This window comes from Rhodamnia argentea, chromosome 1 (genome assembly GCF_020921035.1).
Source record: "Rhodamnia argentea isolate NSW1041297 chromosome 1, ASM2092103v1, whole genome shotgun sequence".
Classification (NCBI taxonomy): Eukaryota; Viridiplantae; Streptophyta; class Magnoliopsida; order Myrtales; family Myrtaceae; genus Rhodamnia; species Rhodamnia argentea.
The window spans coordinates 35,881,108-35,905,742 of NC_063150.1; the positions used below are offsets into that span (position 1 = coordinate 35,881,108).

At 37.2% G+C, this 24,635-nt stretch overlaps 2 protein-coding genes and 1 long non-coding RNA gene across 5 annotated transcripts; all 3 read left to right on the forward strand.

The window, feature by feature from the left end:
- The first annotated feature begins 5,786 nt into the window (after nt 1-5,786).
- LOC115726364 lies at nt 5,787-7,388 on the forward strand. Its single transcript, XM_030656203.2, has 3 exons — nt 5,787-6,000; nt 6,076-6,265; nt 6,636-7,388. The coding sequence occupies exons 1-3, from the start codon at nt 5,848-5,850 to the stop codon at nt 7,154-7,156; spliced, it is 864 nt and encodes a 287-aa protein (XP_030512063.2). The 5' UTR covers nt 5,787-5,847; the 3' UTR covers nt 7,157-7,388.
- Nucleotides 7,389-14,733: 7,345 nt separating this feature from the next.
- On the forward strand, nt 14,734-22,479 carry LOC115726351 (50S ribosomal protein L17-like). Of its 3 annotated transcripts, none has more exons than XM_048271033.1 (7): nt 14,734-14,739; nt 19,027-19,084; nt 19,173-19,227; nt 19,322-19,372; nt 21,045-21,136; nt 21,211-21,288; nt 22,050-22,479. In XM_048271033.1, the coding sequence occupies exons 2-7, from the start codon at nt 19,029-19,031 to the stop codon at nt 22,198-22,200; spliced, it is 483 nt and encodes a 160-aa protein (XP_048126990.1). In that variant the 5' UTR covers nt 14,734-14,739; nt 19,027-19,028; the 3' UTR covers nt 22,201-22,479. The 3 variants fall into 3 exon arrangements, with proteins under 3 accessions (XP_048126990.1, XP_030512043.2, XP_030512044.2); XM_030656183.2 differs by lacking the exon at nt 14,734-14,739 and adding an exon at nt 18,368-18,523 and having other exon boundaries at nt 19,026-19,084; XM_030656184.2 differs by lacking the exon at nt 14,734-14,739 and adding an exon at nt 18,603-18,704.
- LOC115726352 lies at nt 21,295-21,947 on the forward strand. The gene is made up of 2 exons (XR_004013534.2): nt 21,295-21,572; nt 21,753-21,947. It is a non-coding gene; the product is annotated as an uncharacterized LOC115726352 (long non-coding RNA).
- Nucleotides 22,480-24,635: the final 2,156 nt, after the last annotated feature.

Below are 24,635 nucleotides of genomic sequence, written 5' to 3' on the forward strand. Positions count from 1 at the left end.
GTTCTTTGTTATTAATCCTTGTCTGACTTATCGAGAAAACCTCTACCATATTTCAAAGTTGACAAAATTATCCATATCTTACATTGATCTTAAGTAATGTGAGAATTGTTTATTTCAGGCAATATTCATGTTGAAAGGATTCCTTGTGGCTAAAGGACCTACGTAAATTAGTCCAGACAAATGGGAAGTTTACATTGACTTGGAAACATCATGGCCTTATGTCTAAAGGATTCATGGGTGATCGTTATTTGTAAATATAACTTGGGAAGAACTGTTTGACATTATCCAAGAAATCAGAATCAATGTCTAAGTGAATATCAGCAAGGTTACTCTATGATATTAGTATAGCTACTACGTGAATATTAGCAAAGGAAAGGGTTGGATATCACCACGGTATTGGGGAAAAGCGTCAAAAAAGTCCTAAACCTATTGCATTGGTATCAATTCAGTTCTAAACCTTTATTGATACCAACTCAGTCCTAAATCTTTTGCATTGATGCTAATCAGTCTTAAACCTTTTGTTGGTGTCAACTCAATCCTAAACCTTTTATATTTATGTCAATTTAATTCTAAACATTTTACATTTATTTTAATTGAGTCAATTTGGTCAATTTTGGATGAAAATTCGCGAACGTGGCGCCGACACCGGTTGTCCTATGTCGCACGACTAGCACTAACATGAATATATTCTAATATTATTTCTATATTTTTAAATAATGTTTTAATAATTTTTTTGTTTTTTCTTCTTTTTCTTTTCTCCCAATTATTAAAAAATTAAAATAACGTTAAAAAATATCCATGTCAATGTTAGCCATGCTATGTAGGATAACCGATGTACATGTCAATGAATTTTCACCAAATTTAATCGAATTGACTCAATTAACACCAATGCAAAAGGTTTAAAACTGAATTGGCATTAACAATAGGTTTAAGACCAAACCGGCACAAATGCAATAGATTTAAAACCTTTTTTACACTTTTCCCCATAGTATTGTGAAGGCCGATTATTAACAAAATGCCTATTTTTCCTTAGAAGAAATTCTTGACATAATCTTCAATATTATCACTTTGAGATATTTTATCTCATAGCTATACAGTTTGTGATTTGGTATGTATTCCCTCTTTAGAGGATCATGATTGACTATCAATTTTGAGATTATCTCTGTAGGATTTTCAATTACAAACTAATTGACAATCACCCCGAAGGCAAGGTTCTTTCCAAAACTGAAGCACTCTGCTGATGAAAATCAAGATTTGTTTGTACGGGCGATCAAATCTCTTGCGATCTCTGATTATTCAATATCAACGGCTACTCTAATCTTCTTGTCAATTGTGCAATGACTAGCTTGGAGATTGATGATAGTCCAACGGGAAGTTCTAGACACTGAGGAGAATAAAGAAGACCGAGGTGCCGAAGAGAGAGATATAATTGAGAGTTAAAAATTTCAAAGTTCAAGAGAGCTATTTTCATATTTGTCTTCAGTGAGCTTATCATTGTAATCTTTTGAGGAGCGTTGATAGAGCAATTGTTTGTGCTTAGGTGTGGGATAGAAAGTCCTACCAGTTTATGTATAAGCAAAGCCTACTTTGAGAAAAAAAGTTTAGGAATTGGGAAGCATTCACTAGTGTAATTTCTCATTGATTGACTAGTGGAATCTAACTAGTAGACTGTTAACGTGGAAGAGTGAATGTAAGCTTGTTCTAAGCCAAAACCACTAAAAAGCTTTGTATGCAAAGTCTTATATCTCTCTGCTCATATTTGCTTATAACAACTCTGATCATGTTCACTCCCTGCTCAAATTGATCCTATTCATTTCTAACTTGATTGTTCTAATTCCGCATTTATTTATCAAATTTACATAGAATCATTTATTCACCCCTTCTAAATGACCCTGCTAGCCAATATCATGACTTACTTACCAAATTCATTTTTAGAAGTTTATGTGAGTACGAAAGAGATAAATTCAAAATTGGATGAATTTGTCTCTTTTTTCTTCCCCTTAAATCTCTCTCAAACGTAGCATTGGCATGGAGCGAAAAAAGACGAGGATTAGGCTGCTAATTAAATGAATATTAGTGTATCGTCATCGCAAAGGATATTTCTCGTACATCAGTTTCGCTGCCTGCCACTATCATTGTCCCTCACTAGGCAATCTAGTACCTAGGATTTACTAGGATATGCTCCTTCCTCATCAGGCAATATCTAGGTTCATGGGATTCCCCTCTTTCCGGCCGTACGTCTAGTTCACTTTGACTCTTGTTTTTCTGTTCCTTTTTCTTTTTCTTTGAGATTATTTGTTATGCTTTTCTTAGGTGGACGGCCGGTTGGTGGAACCGCCGGTTCGGTTGACCGCCGGTTTTCGATCCTTTTTAATAATAATTTTTAAAATAATAAATAATAAAATAAACATAATAAATTATAAATTATAAATACAATTAATCGTACATTGTAATAAAATATGGGAAAAAGAAGAGAAGGAATGGGCTTGAACTTAATGAATTATCATAGGCCTACATATCTTTTGGGGATAGAAGACTAAAGCCCTTAGTTTTTTCCTTGAGAACACAACTTACCTATCGCATCGTTGGTTTCTTGTAAATTCGTGTTCGTTATCTGGTGTGATTTGCTCGTCATCGTTGTTGGTTCGTCGGGTTATTTTGACGACGGAGTCAATTAATCCTCCGCTAATGCTTGTTCGCACGTGTAATATTTGACGGGTGGGGCGATACTGGTATGATTTGGTGACTCTTCCACCACTTTAGGATTTAATCGTCTTGTTCGTACGAACTAATTGGTGGTTAATATTTTTATTGATACTACATGTTACCATTTTGTTTTTTTGTTATCTTAGTATTTACCTCTACTAAGTGAACTACCACCTCGCACGTGGGCGTGTTGTAAGATCTAGATCCTTAACCTATCTACTACAAATTCTCCTTATGTATATAGATTCTTTAACTCCTAGTATATTTGAAATATCTATTGAATCTTCCAATGTACAATCATGTAATACACATTCAATAATCTTGTAAACCGTCTATTTAATAGGGTCAAAACAATATCCTAATAGACAAGGGAATTTGCAATATATGATATTTTTTGCATTACTAAAATAGTTGTATTGGTCTTTTTATTACTAAAACACTACCATATTAAACACTCTATTAAAATAAATGCGTTGTGGATAATAATACGGATAAGTCTTGTAGATCATTAAAATTTTAATATCTAAATTTTCTTGAAAGTCCCATGTTGAGGGTAGTATTTGGGATTTTTGTGAATAAACATACTATAATTTTATATTAAAGTTTGGAGCACTCTACCTAATTCCGGTGATATCTTTTGAAATCTTCTGCCTTTCTTTGTTTAAAATTTTCCCCATGATTTCTACATGGGCGCCCTAATTTATTGTTTTATTGGGGCGGAGGTGTGGTTCGTACCATCTTGTCTATTTAAAACATGACACACATCTATGTGAATTGTCGAGTGGGTTTGAATATTTTTATCGGGAATAGGGTATTTGGGCGGCTTTGGGGGCATTATCAAACCAATTGAAATACTTTGTTTATTAAATTATATTCTTCTAAACTTGCCTATTATTTTAATATTATGAGCGATGTTTTATCAAACTCGGAATGCAATAGTCTTTTTGATCGTCAATGTCACCTATCCAATGACACGTGACACCCATATAGATGAATTTGCCAAGGCCCTAAAATTTTTTTTTTCTGTATTGAATTTAAAATTTTGCTAAGATTTTTATTTTTATAAGTGAAACTTTGCGTTTAAGAGTATTTTTAGAATAGTTGGGCTTGGACCTGGTTTATCAAATTTTTTTAAATTTTATTAAACGGAGCATGATTAAGGGCAACTTTACCTAATATTTGTTTTTAAAGGGTTTTAAGGAAAAAAAAAAAAAGAGGAAGTGGCGCCGGAAATTTGTTGTTGCGTTTGTCGATTTTATGCCGCGGAATGTTGCCTTTCGTAAATTTATATGTTTTTTATTTATAATTTACTTTTGTTTGGGGGTTTGGGGGGGGTTTCCTTGATCTTTGTTGTTGGCGTTTTGGTTTTTTTGGATTTTGGTTTGTGTTGTGATTTATATTGTTGGATTGAAATGGGGTGTATTTAGGATTTTTTAATTTTTTTTTATTTTAAGACGGGGGGGCTTTTTTTTTTTTGGGGCGCCACTAGCCTAAAGTGCCAATCATAAAATGAAATGAACTTTATTTTAAATAAATGATTAAATTGTTCTTATTTTAAAAAAAAGGATATAACTAAAGATATTTTTTATCATTTATTTATTTTAATTTTCTTTTCTTTACTTTTCTTTCCTTTTTTTCCCTTACTTTTCACCCGTGAGAGGCCACAGGCGAGGCCAGCTCTCGCTAGATTTAGGCGAGGGTTGTCAAGCCCTCGCAACAAAGAAAAAAAGAAACGGGAAAAAATTTAAAAAAATGCAAATGACAAAAAATACCCTTGATCAAGCCTATTTTTTTTTTTAAATAATGAGGGTAGTTTGAGCTTTTATATGAAATAACCTCTACTTTAGCCTTTTAATTAAAATAATAATAACATTTCAAATCATTATTTTGAAGTTTCCCAAGAAAATTTTATGCAAGCAATTTCCTTAGTCGTTGATTTAAGGATTGTAACGGGAAGCTCTTGAGATGATGACTTCATCGAGAGGATGCAACTGTGAGACCCGTAATCATGCCCAATCTCCTCGACGCGTTGTCTACTTTTCGAATCTTATTAAACTCGCCAATCTCTTTTTTGTTAATCCTTCGTAATGCTCAAGATTTGCATGGAATTCATTCCGCAATGGAAAATAATCACACAAACAGAATAAAGCAAGAAGCGAAACATAATTAATGTACATCTTTTGGTGTGTTTGCTTCGAGAAGAATTTCATGATAAAGGAAAAATGACTTTTTAGAAAAATTATTTTTCAAAAAAATTATTTTCCCCTTCTCAAGGTTGGAGAAATGATTTTCTCGACACTAATTACATAAACGGTTAATCATTGAATGATCGTTTTTTGCAAACCAAATGCGTGAAAGTCTAAAAAACTAGTTGGCAAAAAATTCTTTCACCCACACAAATACACCCCGTAAAGTTCTCCACTTTGCTTCTGCTGAGTGAATATGGTAATTTTTCTCGACAACGTTGCAGTCTCTCTTAGCCAATGTTAGATCCCCCATCGTCATCCATGGGATCCAAATTCACTCAAGATTGACTCATGAGCACCTTCTCAAGAACGTCAAGAGTGTCATCTCTTCTGGATAAGACGTGAAGGAGCTCAGAGACCTACATGAGATTCTGCAGCAGCAGCCAGTCCGAGTAAAGATTTCCATTATTGGTTCCTGATGAGATCGCCACCCAAAAGAGAAAGAACTGAACCATTGTGGACATGTTGGAACAGTTAGCCTCGAGCGTGTCATTTCATGCTGTAACATAAAGAAAAGAAAAAGAAGGGAAAGAAGGAAGATATTCTGCAGAAATATTCTCTCGATATACTAATCTGGTATTTACCATATATTTCACCTTTCTATGATGGGAAAACCCGGAAAAGAGATGCATACTTATCGTCATGACCTCATCTGTCACCACCTTACCTTTCTCACACTGTGTTAATATTTCCACCACCGCCTAACTTACCTCGTGTCATGTCGTCCCAGATGTATATCCCATTGCTTCAACCAACTCCATAGCCAAAGCTTTCACTTTCACCCACAAAGCACACTCCACAGAACCAACTCCATAGCCAAAGCTTTCACTTCCACCCACAAAGCACACTCCACAGAGAGAGAGAGAGAGAGAGAGAGAGGGGGAGAGAGAGAGAGATGGATAACATGGAAGAAGATGAGAAGCTGGTTCAGATGGTCCAAGACTTCATCGAATCTGATGACTACCCATCATCACCATCTTCATCATCTTCCTCCCGGTGCTTGGAAGCTTCTGATAATCATCACCACTCCTATTACTTTGCCTTGAGGGTATATTCACCTGCTTTCATTGGGTCTTCTCTTTTCCCTGTTTGCATACGAGTTCTGAACTCAATTTTTGTTTAGGGTGTGCTTGAAAGCGGAACACGAGCTGAGGTTGATGTCCTCAAGAGTGTGTTGAAGCACATGAGACGCAAGAGGGTCACAGAGAAGACCACGGGCTTGAAGAGATGGTTGGTGATGCGGCTGAAGATGGATGGCTTCCATGCTTCTCTCTGCCACACTTCTTGGGTCACCTCCTTCTGTTGCCCCGGCGGTGGGTCTCTCTCTCTCTCTCTGTGTGCCGGCAAATTCAACCAATTAGGGTGGTGGCGGGTGGGGCCGCGCGCCTTGTCTTGCTCCTCTTTCTTTTTTGTCTGTGTGTCCTTCAGGTGAAAGGGGGAAAGTTCGAGCGAGCGTACGGTAGTTTTCTTTTGTAGTGTCTGTATTTCAAAAACGAAGAAATAACTGGGAAAATTGCTTCTCTTTCGTCCATGAAATCAGTCGCTTTCTGCCAAAAACTTGACAAAACGAGTGATTTAGCACAAAAATGGAAGAGGGTGTCTTGAATTGTAACCTTCCATGCATCGGAAAGTAAGCTAAATGTGAACTAGCTAATCTTTAATTTCTCTGCGGTGTTCAAACAGGGGATTATGAGTACATCGAAGTGTTGACGAAGGATGAGGATGGCCATCAGAATCATCACCAGCACCATCAGACGAAGAGGCTAATAGTGGATGTGGACTTCAAGTCTCAGTTCGAAGTGGCGAGGCCCACACAGAGCTACAGGGAGCTCACGGACGCGCTGCCACTGATCTTCGTCGGGGACGAGGTCAAGCTCAACCAGATCATCTCCCTCCTCTGCTCGGCGGCCAAGGAGTCGCTTCGGGAGCGAGGCCTCTACTTGCCTCCATGGAGGACCACCGCTTACATGCTCTCCAAGTGGCTCTCCGAGAGCCGCATCGGAGACCCAGTTTCAAGAACCGTCGGTACTGCCGGTGGCGCCTCAACCGCAGGCGACAGAAAAGATGGCGATCCCGCGCACAAGATCAAGAACGGTGCTGCTTTCCTGCCCAAATCTATGGTGAAATCCAAGAAGGGCGATCTGGGTAATCGTGGGTCCGGCCTGTCTAGCCAATTCTCGAACATGAGCATCAACTGCTGCTGATTAGAGTGAATTAATTCTGACTTTTGATGTTTGTTTCGGACAAGGAAATTGTCCAAGATTTTGACGAATTTTGGGCTGGTGAGTGAGTGATCTGTCTCGAAGTGAAGAGGAAAACGTAATTTTCTTTTTGTTGATGAGGAGTTAATAAATATTGAACCGATTATTGCCCTACATTAATTGGTGAATAGCCTTTCTTCAATTGTCTAAATAATTTATTTATCCAGGATAGAATTCTTTAGGGCTATGCTTTTTTCACTTCCTTGATGGCTAAAACACTTGTTAACGAAGTATTTTGAGGAGAAGTGTCAAAAAAGTCCTAAACCTATTACAGTAGTACAAATTCAATTCTAAATCTTTTTTATGCCAATTCAGTCTTAAACCTTTTGCATTTGTGCCAATTAAGTTCTAAATTTTTATTGGTATTAATTCAGTCCTAAACATTTTATATTAGTGTTAATTCAGTCTCAAATCTTTTATATTTATATCAATTGAGTTAATTCCACTAATTTTGATCGGAAATCACTGATGTAGACATCGATTGTCCTACGTGGCACTACTAGCGCTAACTTGGACATTTTTTTAATGTTATTCTAATATTTCAAATAATTTTTAAGCATTTTTTTGGTTTTTTAAAAAATATTTTTAAAAAGTATTTAAAATATCAAAAAAAATATTTAAAAAATCTACATTAGCGTTAACCGTGCCACATGGGTTAATTAATGTTCACATTAGTGATTTCATGCCAAAATTTACCTAATTAACTCAATTTGCATAAATACAAAATATTTAGAACTAAATTGGCACTAATGCAAAAGGTTTAAAACTGAATTGACATTAATAAAAAGTTTATAATTGAATTGACACAAATGCAAAAGGTTTAGGATTGAATTGACACCCAAAAGATTTAGGATTGAATTAATACTAATACAATAGATTTAAGACTTTTTTGACACTTTTTCCAAGTATTTTGCCCATTTTACTCATGAGTCCGACCTTTCACCATCCGAGACTTATTCCCTTTTTTTTTTTTTTTTTTTGGGGGGGGGGGGAGGGGCATTTTCCTTCCTTGCCTTCCTTAACTTTTTCTCTCCTGGAGACAATTATCTTCCTTCCTCGTACTTTTTATAACGTTATTTTCTCGTGGAGTTGTAGAGGATGCCACAAGTGATATCAAGTGAGGCCACAACAAGCCTGAGGCGGCGAGGCTCCACGTTGGAGATCTCCATCTGGTACTCGCCATTGGAGACCTTCTTGGGCAGCATCCGACTTCGACATCTTCGATGTGCTGGTCACTATCCGCCCGACAGACCGTTGGCTTCGCTATAATGCCGCTTCGAGGGCCATGACATGGCGGAGAAGAGTGATATCTAGTTCTCCATCCGAATTGGCACCTGAGCCGACAACGCTTTCTCTAAGGCCTGGAGCTCAACTGCGCTGTGCGTGGCTCACACGCACTCGAAGGTCTACCAGTCTCCGAATCTGTGGCACATGTGGGTGATGGTGATCGAAGCTCAGGACCTCCACCTCGCTGAATCTGCCGCCAGTGATGAGGGTCAAGGAGCACTTGGAGTTCCGGTCCCTGTGAACGGGGCTAGGGTGAAAGAGTAGAGTTTCTTGACATGTTGATCTAATTGTTTGTTGCCCTTGATGACACCTCCATGACGAGGAGTTAAAGCACTTTTTTTTTTAAGGTGGTGTTTCAGCCTGGATTATTTTCTAGTTTCTGACACGAATATAATGAACAAGCGTGTCTGCAATTGAATTTGAGCTTCAAGCTGTGGGTGTTTCATTCTGTTTTTTGAGGAACTATTTCACCCCGACTCTCTCTCCCAGTCTTCATACCAAGTTTTACAAATAGCGTGGGAAGAAGAAAATTCCCTGGAGAGAGAAGGAGAGGGCAAGAAGACGAAGGAGAGTGCGACCCGCAAGAAAAGAAAATGAAAAACAATCGAGGAGAGGGAACGCTTTAACTTTCAGACTCTGTAATGTGGGACCCATGAAGCGCGATCCAATTCTTTATCCTTAAGTCTATGCTTTGTTTCTTTTTATTATCAAAATAATTTATGGAACATGTGGTGCTTTTTTTTAATGTATTTATGCCGTTAATGAAAGGAGTATGGAAGGCATGCATAAAGATGGAGGAAATGAACTATTGGGGGTGGATCACACTTCCCATAAACAAGAAAGCATGAGGGTCCCGCCATAGTTTGGATTTGGGCGCATGAATAACTGCTGCTATCTATACTCTTTTTCACTTGTAATTAAGTAATATAATAAGAGGTGCGAGATGCTAATTATAGTGTAATCATCTACTGGATGTAACTCTAGTTTAAGGGTAAATGAAGATAAAAACCTTGTGTCTGGATTTCTCTTTCTTACTTTTACGCTTTACTTCGTTGTAACCATGAGCCGAACCTTAACATGAACGAATGAAGAGAGGGTGAAGCGGGCATGATAAAATGGTATATTTGTAAATGAAGCCGCTAGCCTGATCGTCTTGTCATTATTTTTGACCATACGATATTTCAATTAATAAGCGTTTTACGCAAAACACGCAATGATGATGTGTGGATCTATGATAAAAAATAACTAACAGTACTATCAGGGAAACATTTTCCATCAGTAAATATACCATCACAAATAGAGAGGAGCATTGTTCCACTTTCCTTCTATTCGAACTTTGGTAAGAAGAGTCTATATTGATCAAATAATGGGCTCGAATTTAATGTTTTATTTTTTATTTTTTAAATTAAGTCATATTTGATTTGAACAAACCTTTCCTTTTTAAATAAATTGGTTGAGATCATTGCTATATAAATTAATTCTATTTTGTTCATACTTCATTGACATTTAAGTTCGGTGACAATCGTAGAATATAAGGTGACGGATCCAAATAGATTGAGAGGCGGCTAGATGAAGATCATGCAAAATATTTTTTGTTAGAAGAATAAATAGAAAACCTTTACAAGATGAATTGAAATGGACATATACCGGCCAACATGGCATGATGGGAGTAGGACCTGAGTAAGTTGATTTTTCTACTTTTGGAGAAAAGTAATTTTTTTTTATTTCTTCAAGTGATTCCAAAAGTACTTTTGAAGCAAAAAAATGTTTTAGAAATAGAAAAATAAAGCTGTGTATTAGTAGAATTTCTGCTTGAGAAGTGCTTCTAGAGCAGAAATTCTACACCAAAATGTTGTCATCCGCGCCCGTGTCTTCATGTTGTTCTATTGGGTCTCGTGTCATTGATCTTTTTCATCGTGAGTAATGTTGCATGGTAGTCTCGAATGAATTTTGATGGTAACAAAACTTAACTTATGGTTCAAATTCGAGAATAACATGAGTCGGATTTTGCTTAGTATGGAAAATTGCAAAAGGAAAAGGAAAAGGAAAGGTGTAGAGTCAAGGATAAGTCCTGCAATCGTTCAGACAGGGGGCAGCAGAACCAAGCATAAGTATTGCAATTAGTCATACGGTTGCAATACGTGCTTCTTAAGGATGGATTTTGTCCAAAAAATCTCAAACCTCTTGTACTATAAATTGTCATTTCAAATTTTCAATATCAGCGGATATTTTTTTGAAACATTCCTGATATTTTTCTGCATTTTCTTTTCTTTTCTTTTTAGTTTTTCTTTATTTTCTTTATTTCCCTTAGGCTGTGATGTCGTCACGTGTGGCCGACGACCTCCACTAGCCATCGCCGAGGCTCCAACGACTAGCAAGGTTTTGGATATAGTGTTTTTGAAGAATTTTATCGAGATTTTTTAAGGAGGATTCCATCGATACAACATCTATCAGATTCAATAAGGTTCAAATTTGGAGTGTTACAAGGCTGCATGTCGCAATCCGGACATTTTTGTTAGATAGAATAATATTGGATCGGATAGGATTTTAGATACCCATACAATTTTTGCTGACGTCCAGATATAGGATAAATTCATCATTATCCTATTCCATCCGATGTTTGTTAACGTCCAGATATAGGATGGATTCATCCTTATCCAATTGAGTGCACTGTTAAAATTAAAAATAAACAATGGAACTTGTAAAAACTATCCATCCGTTTACAATCCCCATCCATGTCGGACACCTCCCCTTCCCAGTGTTTTCGAGGGCTCCCTCTCCTTCTTCGACATCCCTTTTGCCACCCTCAACCAACCCGACGAATGAGGATAACCATTTAAATATTGTTTCTAAAAGTTTTACGGAATTGACAAAGTTGACAAAAGGAGAAAAATTGGGCATTCTTTAGGGGTTTTTGAATTCATCTTTTACTTAGAGATTGTAATCAAGATAACCATTTAAATATTGGTCCTAAAAGTTCACAAGAATGGCAAACCCATTTGTAAATGCACCATAGAGTGGTTGTTCTTGGGGAGAAGGCATTTGTCTATGTGAGAGATGTGAAGTACCCTCTGTAATCGCTAGGAGTGATCGGTTCCGGAGCATTTTGGTTCCCACACCGGAACCAAAAACCGGATCGAAGGGGCCGATTTCCAATTTTCGAAATTAGGGATAGGAACGGAGGTGCCTCGAACCACGGGTGGTCTTGTGGAACCCGGTTTCCAAGATAAAATATTACATGGAGGATTTTCAACATTATCTAAGTTCTCAAAGCATCTGCACTTTATTTAACATATGGGGATTGGTGATGAGAAGTTCAAGACAGATTCCGTCTGATCCCAACTGTCCCTGGCAACCCACACAAAATGTTATTATATACTACGTAGCCATGGGTTGGTGAACAAAGGACATCTCAAACCATATCAACCATATCCAAAAGGAATTCACATAGAAAAAAGCAAAAGAACAAAGGGCAGCTAATCAGAACAAGAGGGACATGGAAATTTTAATTCCACGGGAAAACCAGTGGCCATTGGAAAACAAGTGGCGTAAAACAAGGGGGCAGTCTTTGAATCTGGCGCGCCCTAAATGCAGTTTCCTTCATTTCTTCTGCAGAATCTGGTTTTGTCTTGTTGCTTCAAAGTGGACAATGATTTGACAGGACAGGAACATAACTTAGACGGTCTCTTCGAAGGTTGCAGGTAAGATCATGCGAAAGTAGCTAAAAAAGAGAGAGAGAGAGAGAGGAGGAGGAGAGCCTACTTCAACAATCTTGGTGTGAGTAACAATTTATCCGTTCGAAATTGGGCATGCATGATAACAGTTTTGAAGTAAAATTTTTAGAGTAGAAATTCATCTAATAACTTAATTTTTAGAGCAGTAATTTGCTTAGTTACATAATTTCATTTTACCACTTCTAGAACATTTTTTTTACTTCGAAAGTGATTTTGGAGCCATTTGAAAAAGTAAAAAAATCAAATTTTGACTAGAAGTTAATTTCTCATAATTAACAATTAACAGGTTCAAAATTTCCTAGGTTCCATACACACTCGGGAACAAGTATTGACACGAAAGATCTTGTATTTTTATTTGTATTGTGAATTAATTTCATATATATATATATATATAAATTTCCAAATTTAAAAGAGATAGTAAAAGATATCTTCTTCTTCTAAAATTATGAAGAGATAAAAAGAAGTAATAAAATAAACAAATTACCATGAGGCTGACTGATAGTAAAAAATGCAAACGAGGCTATTTCAACAATTTTTTCTTGGTTGGCATTTATGTTTTCATTATTTTCTATAGTTTTAAAATTAAACCTCTATTTACAATAAACGCTTATGGAAAATATATACAAGTATGATATGTTAGATCCTTTAATTTTTTAAGTAATGTTCACCGATATAAGAAATATTTATTTATTTTTTAATTTTGTAGAAAAGAAAAAAAGTACTAAAATGAGGAAATCCCTGGACTAGTAATATTGAGGACAGCTCCCCAAAGATGGATCTTCGTAGTGCTTATGAAGCAAGCAATGTTTCACAGAACAACAGCATCAACAACTTCTAATTTATTTACAAGGGTAAAAGGAGAGCTCACAAGAAATTCTCCTAGATATGATGATGAATTCTACCTTATAATAATGACAGAAGAATTATCAAAAAAAGCCATAAAACTATTGCAATTGTGCTAATTCAATCGATTTGACAGGTCGGCATCGACGTGGCAAATTTTTAATAATATTTTTTGAATTTTTTAAATAAAATTTTTTTTCTTCATTTTTTTTTCTTTTCTTTATTTTTTTGCTTCAAACTAGCAGCCTCCTGTCGGAGACCGGCCGAGGCTTGGCGGAGGTCGCTGGCCCCTAGGCAAGGGCCTGTGAGCCCTCACCCCTCTTGGTGAGGATCGCAGCCTTGCCCGGGGCTAGTGACCTTCGCTGGTGGCCGGCAAGCTACCGTCCCAAAGCGAAAAATAAAATAAAGAAAAGGCAGAAAAAATTACTAAAAAATAAATAAGTAATAAAAAATTAAAAAATATTATTAAAAATTTACCACGACAGCGACGATCGGCCAAATAAAATGAATTGATATAATTATAAAAGGTTTATGACTAAATTGATATAGAAAAAAAAAGGTTTAAGCATGAATTGACACAATTGCAATATGTTTAGAATTGTTTTGGTAATTTTTCCTAATATTGACCATTACATAGCCTAAGACCGATAGAAGGTCTTTCACATCTTCTAGTGAAATATATGCACCTTTTTGAATTGCTTGCCCATCAACTTTTGTTTAGCCTCCCGAAGTTGAAATTTGTGTACCGCAATGATGCCAAAAACCACGAAAGCACTCCAGTGAGATCTGGGGAACACATATATGTGCACGCCACGTAGAATGTCATCACTTTTTATGTGTCACATTGTTAAATTATAGTCTACCAAGAAAAAAATGGTCGTTGACAAGTTTAACCTCATCTTATCTCGAGCACTTAAGTGAATATTTATGAAAACATATTCAAAATACGAACCACCATTTTCAGATCATCATCACGCGGGTTAAAATTCCTAGTCTTTGTTGTTTTTTCCACAATCAAACTAGTGTTCCCTTGCCTAAATCAAGTAGAGGTCAATGCTGGTACTGTATATAAGGCGTTGCCACCACCCGCTGCCACCAACCAACACCATCTTGAAGTGATGCCACCACCAAAAGATGGCCCTTGCCCTCACTAGACATCAGTGAGGGTCGACAATTGATCCTCATTGAATCGCCAACGAGGGTCATCAGCCTTTGCCAGTGTTGCAAGGGGTAGCGGTGGGTGGCCCTCCTCCCTCTCCAATTCGTTATGCGTTTTATTAATGTGACATGTGCCGTAAAACGCGAAGTGGTAAATCGTCCCCACGTCAACAAAATGGATGGAGGTGACAAATGATCCAATTGTGGAAAGAGGTAAGTTAGGAAATTTGCTCGCACAAAACAAATAAGGGAGTCAATTGGGTGTATATAGCGAGAGTTAGGAGTTCACTAGCACACTTAAAACTCGTTTAAAAAAAAAAATTCTCTCTCCCTCTCCCCTAGGAGTGCTGGCCGGACCGGCGATGGGGGTGGCCGAAGGGATGGGTATAATATAATTATTTATTATAAATATAAAAAAATAAAAAAGGACGTGGGTTTATTGGGTTGGTATATAGTTATAGGTATGGGTATTGTTAATTAGCAGCACCGGAAGATCGGACTACGGTCCGCCGCCGCCTGCAAATTCTGAGGGCCCACCTTCTCTGTCTTTCTACCTCTTTGTCTATAATCTTCAAGATTTCTACTTTCGAGCGAATTCAAACGTTGAACATTTAGGAATCTTCTGTGAGAGTTCAAGATTTTTTTTTCTTTGCTTGGATTGTTTTTCTTTTTCTCTCTCACTATGTTTTGAGAGTTTATGAGTGTGAATAATTTTCTGCAATTGATCTTGTGTTAATAAGGAGACCAGTTTGGTTCTTCGTTTAGTCAATAGCCATCGATGAGGGTGTTCGTAATGGGATTTCACAAGCTCTTCGAGATTAGACCGCTCTCCTCTCCCGATTTAGATTTAGATCTAGATCCAGGGATTTTACTTTTTCAAACTAGATTTAGATATAGATTTGAGATTTCCTTACAAGTATTTGATATGTGTTCTTTCAACATACTGATATTGATGTTACTACTTAACAATGGTGATGGGAACGTCAGACCTAGACACGCACCACAAGCCGTTGTAATTGGTGTGGAAGTTCTTCGTCCGTGCTCATCGTTGAATCCGGTGATCACCCGCTGGAATTTTATGGTGGTAGATCTATTTTTGGAGGAGAAGAGTGTGCTTCCAGTTGTAGAATCTGCTTTGTTATTCACTTCCTAGAATTTGCCTTTTTTTTTCTGCAATTATTTGGGAGCTTGAAAGCATTTTGTATAAGTCTATCAAGTATTATCATGATTAATTAATGGAATATTTCTTTCAACCAAAAAACTAAAAAAGAAATGGTTACATAAAACTAGTTTTGCCGACCCACATAATTATCCCAAAAAGATTGAACCGATGTTTACTATTTTAACATGTCGAGAAATTATGCACTAAAGTTTGATTGAACTATGCTTCTCATTCCACATCATGTTTATTTTGGCTTTTCATATGATATACTAGACACATCTAGAGATGCTTTGTCGAATTTTCCTGTGCAATGACTTCTACCAGCAGTTTTTAAATGAGAAAAATACTGTTGCATTTAAAAGAGAATTTTCATTAGAATTTTTTTTTCCTTTTTTTCCTTTTTGTTTCGGAGATTTCTGTCGGATGTGTGCGAAAAGAAAAGAAAAGGAAAAGGAAAAAAAGAAGAAGAAATCTTATTCTTAGTATAGGGTTTTAAGACAACAAATCCAGGGGGAAATTTGTCCAAAAAGTCTAAAACCGATTATGATTATGCCAATTCAGTCCTAAACATTTCAATTGTACCAATTCAGTCCTAAACCTTTTGATAACTTGCTAATTCAGTCCTAAACCTTTCAATGATGCAAATTTGATCACAAACCTTTTAATGATTTACCAAACTAGTCCTAAACTTTTTTGCGAATCATCAATTTAGTCCTTTTGACAAATTACTCAAATAATAGGCTTAGGACTAAAATGGTAAAATTTCAAAAGATTTAGGACTAAATTAGCAAGTTGTCAAAAGATTTAGGACTGAATTGGCACAATTAAAAGATTTAGAAATAAATTAGCAAAAGTGCAATAAGTTTAGGATTTTTTTGGTAATTTCTCCCAAATCCGGGCTTAACCAACTTGAAGAAATTTAGCATCATAATTATTTGTATAATATAGGAGCTTAATTGGATACGGATGATCAATTTGCAACATATAAAATTTCTTCGTTTCCGATTGGGCACGATTGTCAAGTGAGGCTACATCACGGGAACAGCTTCACGGTCTTCTAGCGACCAATTGAAGGTGGTGGCCAAGAAAAAGGAAAATCAAAAGGTGCCTTAGCGAATGGAAAATTTTGCTAATGAAATGAAAATTGATGGCGACGATAGAAGACTCCCATGAACAAATTCTTATTAAAAAATCATCATTGATTGCCTTATTTACTTTATATATAGACCTATTCAGGAATCGTGTCCATGTTTATCGCGCCACCATCATGACATTATCTACTTGTTACAATTAAAAAAATGAAAGATAACCATCAATCACCATTTGAGACCATAGGTACAAAGTAATCAAGTATTATCATCTTTTGGTGACAGTTTTGTCAATGCTATGCCCAAAAGAATAACATCAGTGAAATTAGCTAGACTGTGACTTAAATCGATATCAATTGTCGCTATATTAGAAAAGTGGTATGATGAGATACAAGAATAATTCGAGATGTGATATCACTCTCGAATTAAAGAAATTATTAATCGAAGGTAAAAAGTGTGATTGTATAAATCTCGGAAAAATACAGCATTTATCGCTAAGAATCTAATATAAATCATGGTGACGAGTTCCATTAACTCATTACAAATAACTCGAGCTCGTTAGGAATCTAAGCTTTTAACCTAATTTATTAGGGCAATTATAACATAAGAAAAGTAAATACTTGGTACCCTTTAACTCGATCGAATTTGGCTCCATATACTGCATAACTTATCTAGTACAACAAGAGTAAGACGATACACTATGCAATGAGGGAGAGAGAATTACAAAAAAAAAATTATAAATTTAATGTAATTGTGCCAATTTAGTCTTAAACTTTTTTTTGTGTTAATTCAGTCATATATCTTTTGCTTATATATCGATTCAGTCCTCCCGATCAACTTTGACCGGCCGACGCCGGCATGGATGCCAATCGGAGTTGATGTGAACATCGGCACCGATGTGAACAATTTTTAATAATATTTTACCCTTTTACCCTTTTCTTCCTTTCTTTTTTGTTTTTGGTTTTTTCTTCTTTTTCCTCCATTTAGTAGCCGGATTGGCGACCGGCCAAAGCAAGCTAGGCCAACCTCGCCATGGTTGGGCGAGGTCGGTCGTCATGGCTACCCTTGCTCGAGCTCAAGCTCGCCCGAATTGGCGACTTCGGCGTCCACATGAGCACCAGCCCGCCAAAGTTGGTCGGAAGGATTGAATGAGCATCATTGCAATAGATTTATGATTGAATTGACACCATAATAATAGATTTAAGACTTTTTCGATAATTTTTTCCGATGAGAAACCATAGGAAAGATCAACGAAGAAGAGTTTGGAGAGATGTCATGTCTAAGCATAAATAACATAGAAATAGCATAAGAGAGGATATACATCATGCAAGAAAATTGTCCGGAACTTTTGGATAATCACACTCTTATCCAGTGTCTTAACTTGATACTCATGCGAAATCCAAATAATTTTATACATGTTTTATATATAACAAAACATATATGTAACGTGGCTTGCTCTTTGCATGAGCATCTATTCGCAAACAAATCTTTACATATGACTGTAGGGAAAATGGATTTGCGATCTGAATCGGATAAAAAAACGTACCTGAGTTATGTCACTTTGAATAAATGTGGTACAATATCAGATCAGAACATTGAACCCTAAAATATCTGATGATCTTTTCTTCTCTCAAGAATTCGACGGCATTTGATGGTTGAGAAATATTCTCTCATTTCCGGCTTTAACTATATATAAGTGGTAATAAATTAGAACTAGTTTTTTACTTGATTTATTATAAGAAAAAAAAAAACATTGCCCCGACATTCGACCCAAAAAAAAAAAAAAACATAACAAAAGAACATTGGCCCACATTAGCCCACCCAAGCCCAAACTAAGCATGCCTTTCTTCTCAGAATGGATGGCTTCGGCCCGACAGATACGAGGTCCAGGTCGACCCGACCCGGCCCGTCATCCGAACCGGCTGAGCCTAAAACCACCTCAAAACCCCAATTCACCCCAAAACCTCTTCGGACTTCAATCATCAAATCCAAAGGCCGCTCCATTTTCGCCTTCTTCGGCTGTGCGTGATCGGACTCCCGGTACGTGTTTTTCTCTTCTCATGATCTTCACGCGTTCTTGGCTTTTGGTTGCTCTTATGCTCGCAATTTCCCGGAGTAAATTTCTTGTTTGCTCAGCAAATTGATCTTCGTCCCGTTCCTCCTCGCCGCTTTTGTCGATTCGTTGAGTCCGAGAGACTGAAATTACACCGCAGTTGAAGGCGAGTTCGAACTGTCTACGCGAGATTTCCGAGTTTTGATTTGCTGAGATTCAGACGCTTTAGATGAATCCGTTTGCTTTGTGGTAGCTGAGAACGGTTTGTGGAGAATTGTTAATGAAGTTTGGTTTAAAAAAAGTAAAAAGACCCTGAAATGTTGAACTTGGCATAACCACAATGTCATACCCTATCAAGCATCACTGCACATTAGGAAGTTGCGATGTGTGTGTGTTTTTTTTTGTTATGGTGGTTATAGTGTTGAGAAAGCTACTGTTTTAATAAATTCTTGAGGATTATGCTCACTATGTCTACAATCTTTCGCCAGAAATGACCAAGTTTAGGAAACTTGGTAGGCCTGCCGCTCACAGAATGTCCATGCTGAGGTTTGTCGCAACCCTGTTCTAAGGATTTGAATTTGAACCTTTTGGGCTTGTAAAGTTTTTGCATTTGATGGAATTATTCGATGAACAGGACAATGGTATCGCAGTTGGTGAAACACGAGCGCATTGAAACCACTGTGGCTAAGGTAAGTTGCAATGCCATTCATTTTTGTGTCTATGGAGTGCTTGACAACGATTACCATTCTAACTACATATGTCGTATTGATCTTGAAAATGCAGGCCAAAGAGGTCCGGCGGTTAGCTGATAATATGGTACAGCTTGGTAAAGAGGTACGATGTGTGTAATTATTTTCCCATTATTGCCATTGATGATGATAGATTTTCGGTTACTCTGAAAGACGTAGTTTTTAGGTTCTAGCTAATAATATTGTCCTTCAATGCCCTGAGGTCTTGCGGGAGCTTCATTAATCGAAGTCTGACTCTAATTGTTGGGAATGGTTCACCTCTTGGCGCATGTTTGGACGTGATAAGAAAAATTTACTTCATTCTCATCTTTCTCCATCTCAGTTTTACTGGTTAAGTACTTTCCAGTGGCTGGTTAATCTGGGATTCTATAGATGTTAGCTGATGTAGCTTCTAGATGTTAGGTTGTCATGAAAGAAATTCTTTTGAAACTTGACAATCTGGTAAAATAATGCGGAAGTTATCCAAAAATATACTATTTGAAATACTTCACCTTGATTGGTACTAAACTTGTCAATTTTCAGAAGGGCTTGAAGTTTCTAAATTGCGAGCACTCATCTTTTGACATTGTTTCATTTTACCGTTCTGTTAATTACAATCAAGACTACTACTAAAAATTTAAAAAGACATTTTCTTTAACATAATTGTAATGGGTCATCTTTTGACATCAATTCAATAACAACATTCATTTTTTGAGATTGGTACTACAGTTCCACCGTTAGAACCTTCTTCTTTTTTGTCAAAGGAACATCTCATTCATTTTCTCAAAAAAAAAAAAAAAAAAAAGAGAGAGAGAGAGAGAGAGAGAGAGAGATCTCTGCTACAATTTCAAAACAAGATAAGCTCCAGATCACAAGATGAATCATCAAAACAAGGATAAGTGACATATGCTTAAAGAGCAAATTTATGACTTCTTCAAACCAAAATCGGCGGTCGATTGCCGAATCCGTGTTTAGTAATGAGCATACCCTTAGATGATCATTTATTGCTATGGCTTTACCTCTCGGCAGCATGCGCCTAGGTTCGGGATCCCCAATACTATCGCTATGTAGAATAAAATGGTTGAATGAGCACAGATCTGATAGTAAGAGTGAAACCTTCACGAAACTTCTCCGATCGCCTTCAAAACTGGACTTGTACACCTAATAAAACCCGAGGGAAGCGAAACCTCAAAAACATACACTAAAAAACTCCCTGAAACGGGAAAGAGAACCTTCTAAATTTAGACTAGATCGGGAAAAGAAAAAGGCTTCACAAACGGGAGGAAAGCAAGAAAAAGAAATAGAGAACTAAATCAGTTTATGAAGAGGTGAGGGGAGAGAGAGATCTAGCTCAAACCCTCCCTTCTATGGAGATAGGAGAAGGAAGTTGTGTGGAGATGGAGGGAGAGGAGAAGGAGCCTGGCGGCAAGGGTTTTCAAATCTGTGGAATTCAAGTTCACTGTTCAACTTTGACAATTTGGATATTCATATGAAATCTCTGTTTGTATCTTGACAATATAGTTTTAGAGTGATAAATTCAACAGAGTATCAAAAGTTGACTGGTTTCACTAATTCAAAGTGAAATTCAGTGAAGTTAACAGAAAATTTGATGAACAAAGAGTTTTACCTTAGTGTTTTGGGTACGCATTTTTGTAAACTTAATAGTTTGGTCTCATCCTATTCGATTATTCCTGTACTGTTGGCCAAGTAAAATTTGTGCTGTGTTCATGTTAGTTCGACTGTTCGACTCTTTTGTGATACTTATTATATTTTGCCAGGGTACCCTTCATGCTGCTAGGCAAGCAGCTGCTTTCGTGCGAGGAGATGATGTCCTTCACAAACTATTCACCGAATTGGCGTATAGATACAAGTGAATATAAGCTCAGAAGCCTTTCATCCCTTCATTTGTTATAAACCTTACCCTTTTCATGTATGTCAATACAGAGATAGAGCTGGTGGATATACGAGACTTCTTCGAACTCGCATACGAGTTGGTGATGCTGCACCCATGGCTTATATTGAGTAAGGACATAATTCTATTTCTTTCTTTTAATGTTTGTGGAGTGTATTAAAGCTGTCTTCCATGTCTGTCATATCTTGAGCTAGAACAGGCTGTGCAAGGGGATTAATAGTATGCAATTAAGTTTCAAGTTTGATCCAATGGCTTTTTAGTAGTTTCTGTCACTTATGAGGGAGAGAGGAGTTTGGAGAATCGTCAATGGAAGAATATGAAACTTCAAGTCATTGGTTTCCTGTGTTTTAGGGCCCCCACAGGGGAGGGAGGGTTCGTTACTCAACAATGCAAAGTGAGTGGAGAGAGGGAGGGAGGGTGTTCTTACTTATTCAATGATGCAAAGTGGAGGGAGGGAAGGTTTGTTACTTATTTCAACGATGCAAAGTGAGTGGAGCTTTGAGGAAACTTGAAAAATGATCCTCGCAAGAGTGGTTCGCAATGAATCTCGATGTCACTTTGGTGATTTTGTTAGGGAGGGAGGGCACATTGACACCTAGTGAAAACTGAGAGTGGTTCATAATGTATCTCGATATCGCTTTGGTGATGTTGTTAGGGAGGGAGGGTTTGTTACTTATTTCAACGATGCAAAGTGAGTGGAGCTTTGAGGAAGCTTCACGTGCACGTTGATATCCGGTGAAAGATGATCCTTTCAACAGTGGTTCATAATAAATCTCGACGTCGCTTTGCTGATGTTGTTCTGTGCATTCTGAGTGGGTTGTGCAATTAGATGTCTTAATAGGCTATATTTTGCTGAATGGCACTTGTACAGGTTTATTGACAGAGAAAATGAACTTAGACAATCAAAGCCTCCGGCTCCTCAACCTCCACAGAGACCTCCTATGGATCCCTGGACAAGATCGAAGCTATGCAAACAGTTTGCACCGCCTAAAGAGGAGAAATTCTCCGAGCCTGATGCATAAACTCGAGAAGAGGCCACTTGATAGTATAACAATGTCATTCCTTGATTTATCAAGTAAAGGGATTCCTTTACCCCTCATAATCTGTCATTGGCCATATACGATCAAGAGGAACCTCTGTGTTTTATATGTGATTGCTCTGTATTTGAGTAGTGGTTGTGGAGGCAAAAATGATAGCCTCTCCATTCTGCAGACATAGACATGTCTGCTGGAGAATGACGAATTTTAAACTTCTCATTGTTGTTCCGTGGCTGACATTCATGATCAAATTTAGTACATTCAGTCCTCTATCTTTTGGGCTGGAAGAAACCTGCCCTTAAAGTAGTGCGTAATGTTGCCGGCAATGTCAAGTTATTTAGCCAGGATTGATTGCCAGACTTTGGGTTTCGAAAGCAAAGAGACTTCCAGTTTCATGGGTTTAACATAAAAGGCTAGAGAAGCGTAAGTGCATACGATAGGCAAAAGGGGATGCATTACTGAAAGGGACGAGAGGCTGCGCATGGATATTAGTGGCCCACGCTTGCAAGTGTGTGATGAGCTTATTGGCAACTTCTCTCTCTCTCTCTCTCTCTCTCTCTCTCTCTGCTGTAAGCAATTATGAAGAGGTTCCTTAAAGCTTTATCTTTTTTCCCTCCCACTATGCTTTGGTAATCTTTGAAGCCACAATTAAGTATGGCTTAAGCATGATTCAGATGCGTTAATCTTAGTTGCTCCATTCGCGATTAATAAAACCTCGATATGTGGCGCTCAAATCATGTTTGGTTGTGGTATGGAAATAGGAGGAGAGGACCCAGATGATTGTGAGAGAAGAAACTTTAGAGAGAAATAATCATTTGTGTGCATACTGCAGACTCTTTTCCGCTCGTCAGGAACTGTCCTTGAATTCACCACGTAGACCAAGTATGGCCAAACATAGGGCCTATCGTAACCCAAAAATTTCCTAGCAGACACCTACCTATGTTTTTCTAGGTACATTTCGTTTTCCTAGATCTTAAAAGTGGTCCAAAAAGGCCAAACATCATACTTAGTCTCAATATGAACAAGGAAAAAGAAAATGGAAAAAACAGAAGATGGGTATACCCTTTGTGAATTACTTGTTAAAATAACTCAATACTCCATCACATCTTTTGGCTTGTATCGGTTGTGCAAGTGAAACATTGGTTAAAAAGCCCTCCCTTTTGCTTCCCAATGAATACATCGACAGCAGCCGCAGAACCACATTCTTTCCCTTGTGGTCGGTTTTGCTTTGCTTCTACTACAACATTCACACAGTGTCACATCTCCATTTATACTGTCTTTATATTTTTACAGATAAAAATGGCTTTTTTTTATATCATTTATTTGTATGGAATACTGTAGTAAGATAAGTGCATGGGATAGAGTAAACAGAGAGATACGTAGCGATGGGTGCACGGCTTCCATCCAAAAGAGCAAAAATTAGAATAGCCAAGTTCGACTCTCATCGGCATCACAAGTGTGCAATCGGGTCGCCGCCACGTGGACTTCTCCAGCTCCTTTTTCCCACCCTTTTCGAGGCTTGGAAGCCAATGTTCATGGTGGTCGATCCAATGTTTGGTTAATGGATTCAATCATTCAAGTGTATTATATAATTATAGGAGACTTTTCCCAATTGCGACTTTTGAGTTTGTACCTTTATTATCTTATTTCTGGTATAAGCTTAGCCTCACTTGAATGCTTAGATCTTTGGCATGACGATATGGTATCAGATGGAAAGTGAGATGTCCCTTTGGAAAGTGATAACTAGTGGTTGTCAACCAACTTAAATTCATTAAACATTCTAATTGTTTGTCTTTGACTGTGTTTGCATTCCCTCTTTCTTATTTTTATTAAGTTGGTTTGGTGAAATTTTGTTTGTATTATCGGTCTTGTTTGATCTTTCAATCCCACCTTAGTTAGTCTTACTTTAGCTTCAAGGAATATGGAGCAAGACCAAGAAAGACAAAATGGGTTCCTGTAGTTATCTCTGGTTGTTTATATTAGGGTTTAATAAGAAAAACTGCGAAAGAAAAGCAAGAGTAGAAAATATTTGACTTTACAATGTGAAAAGTTCTGCTTGAAGGTGTCATTAAGAAAATTGATTCGGGAAAACTAAAAGATATTAATAGATAAACACTGATTTTACCCATAGGCTCATGCAACTGATATTATTCAATAGTCCTGATTTTTTTTTTCATACTTCTTATATGCAAAAAATAAAGGGTTAAATACCACGAAAAACCTCAAACTGGTACAATTGTGACAAATTCACCCAAACTAATTTTTTTACTACCAAAAACCCCAAATTGGTACACTTATGACAAATTTACCCTCTATTAGTTTCCATTAAATTTTATCATTAAATTATTGAGTCGAATGACACGTGGCGGTTGACGGGTGTATCGGTTCAAGGTTTTTACCTTCCATTTGTCATATATGCA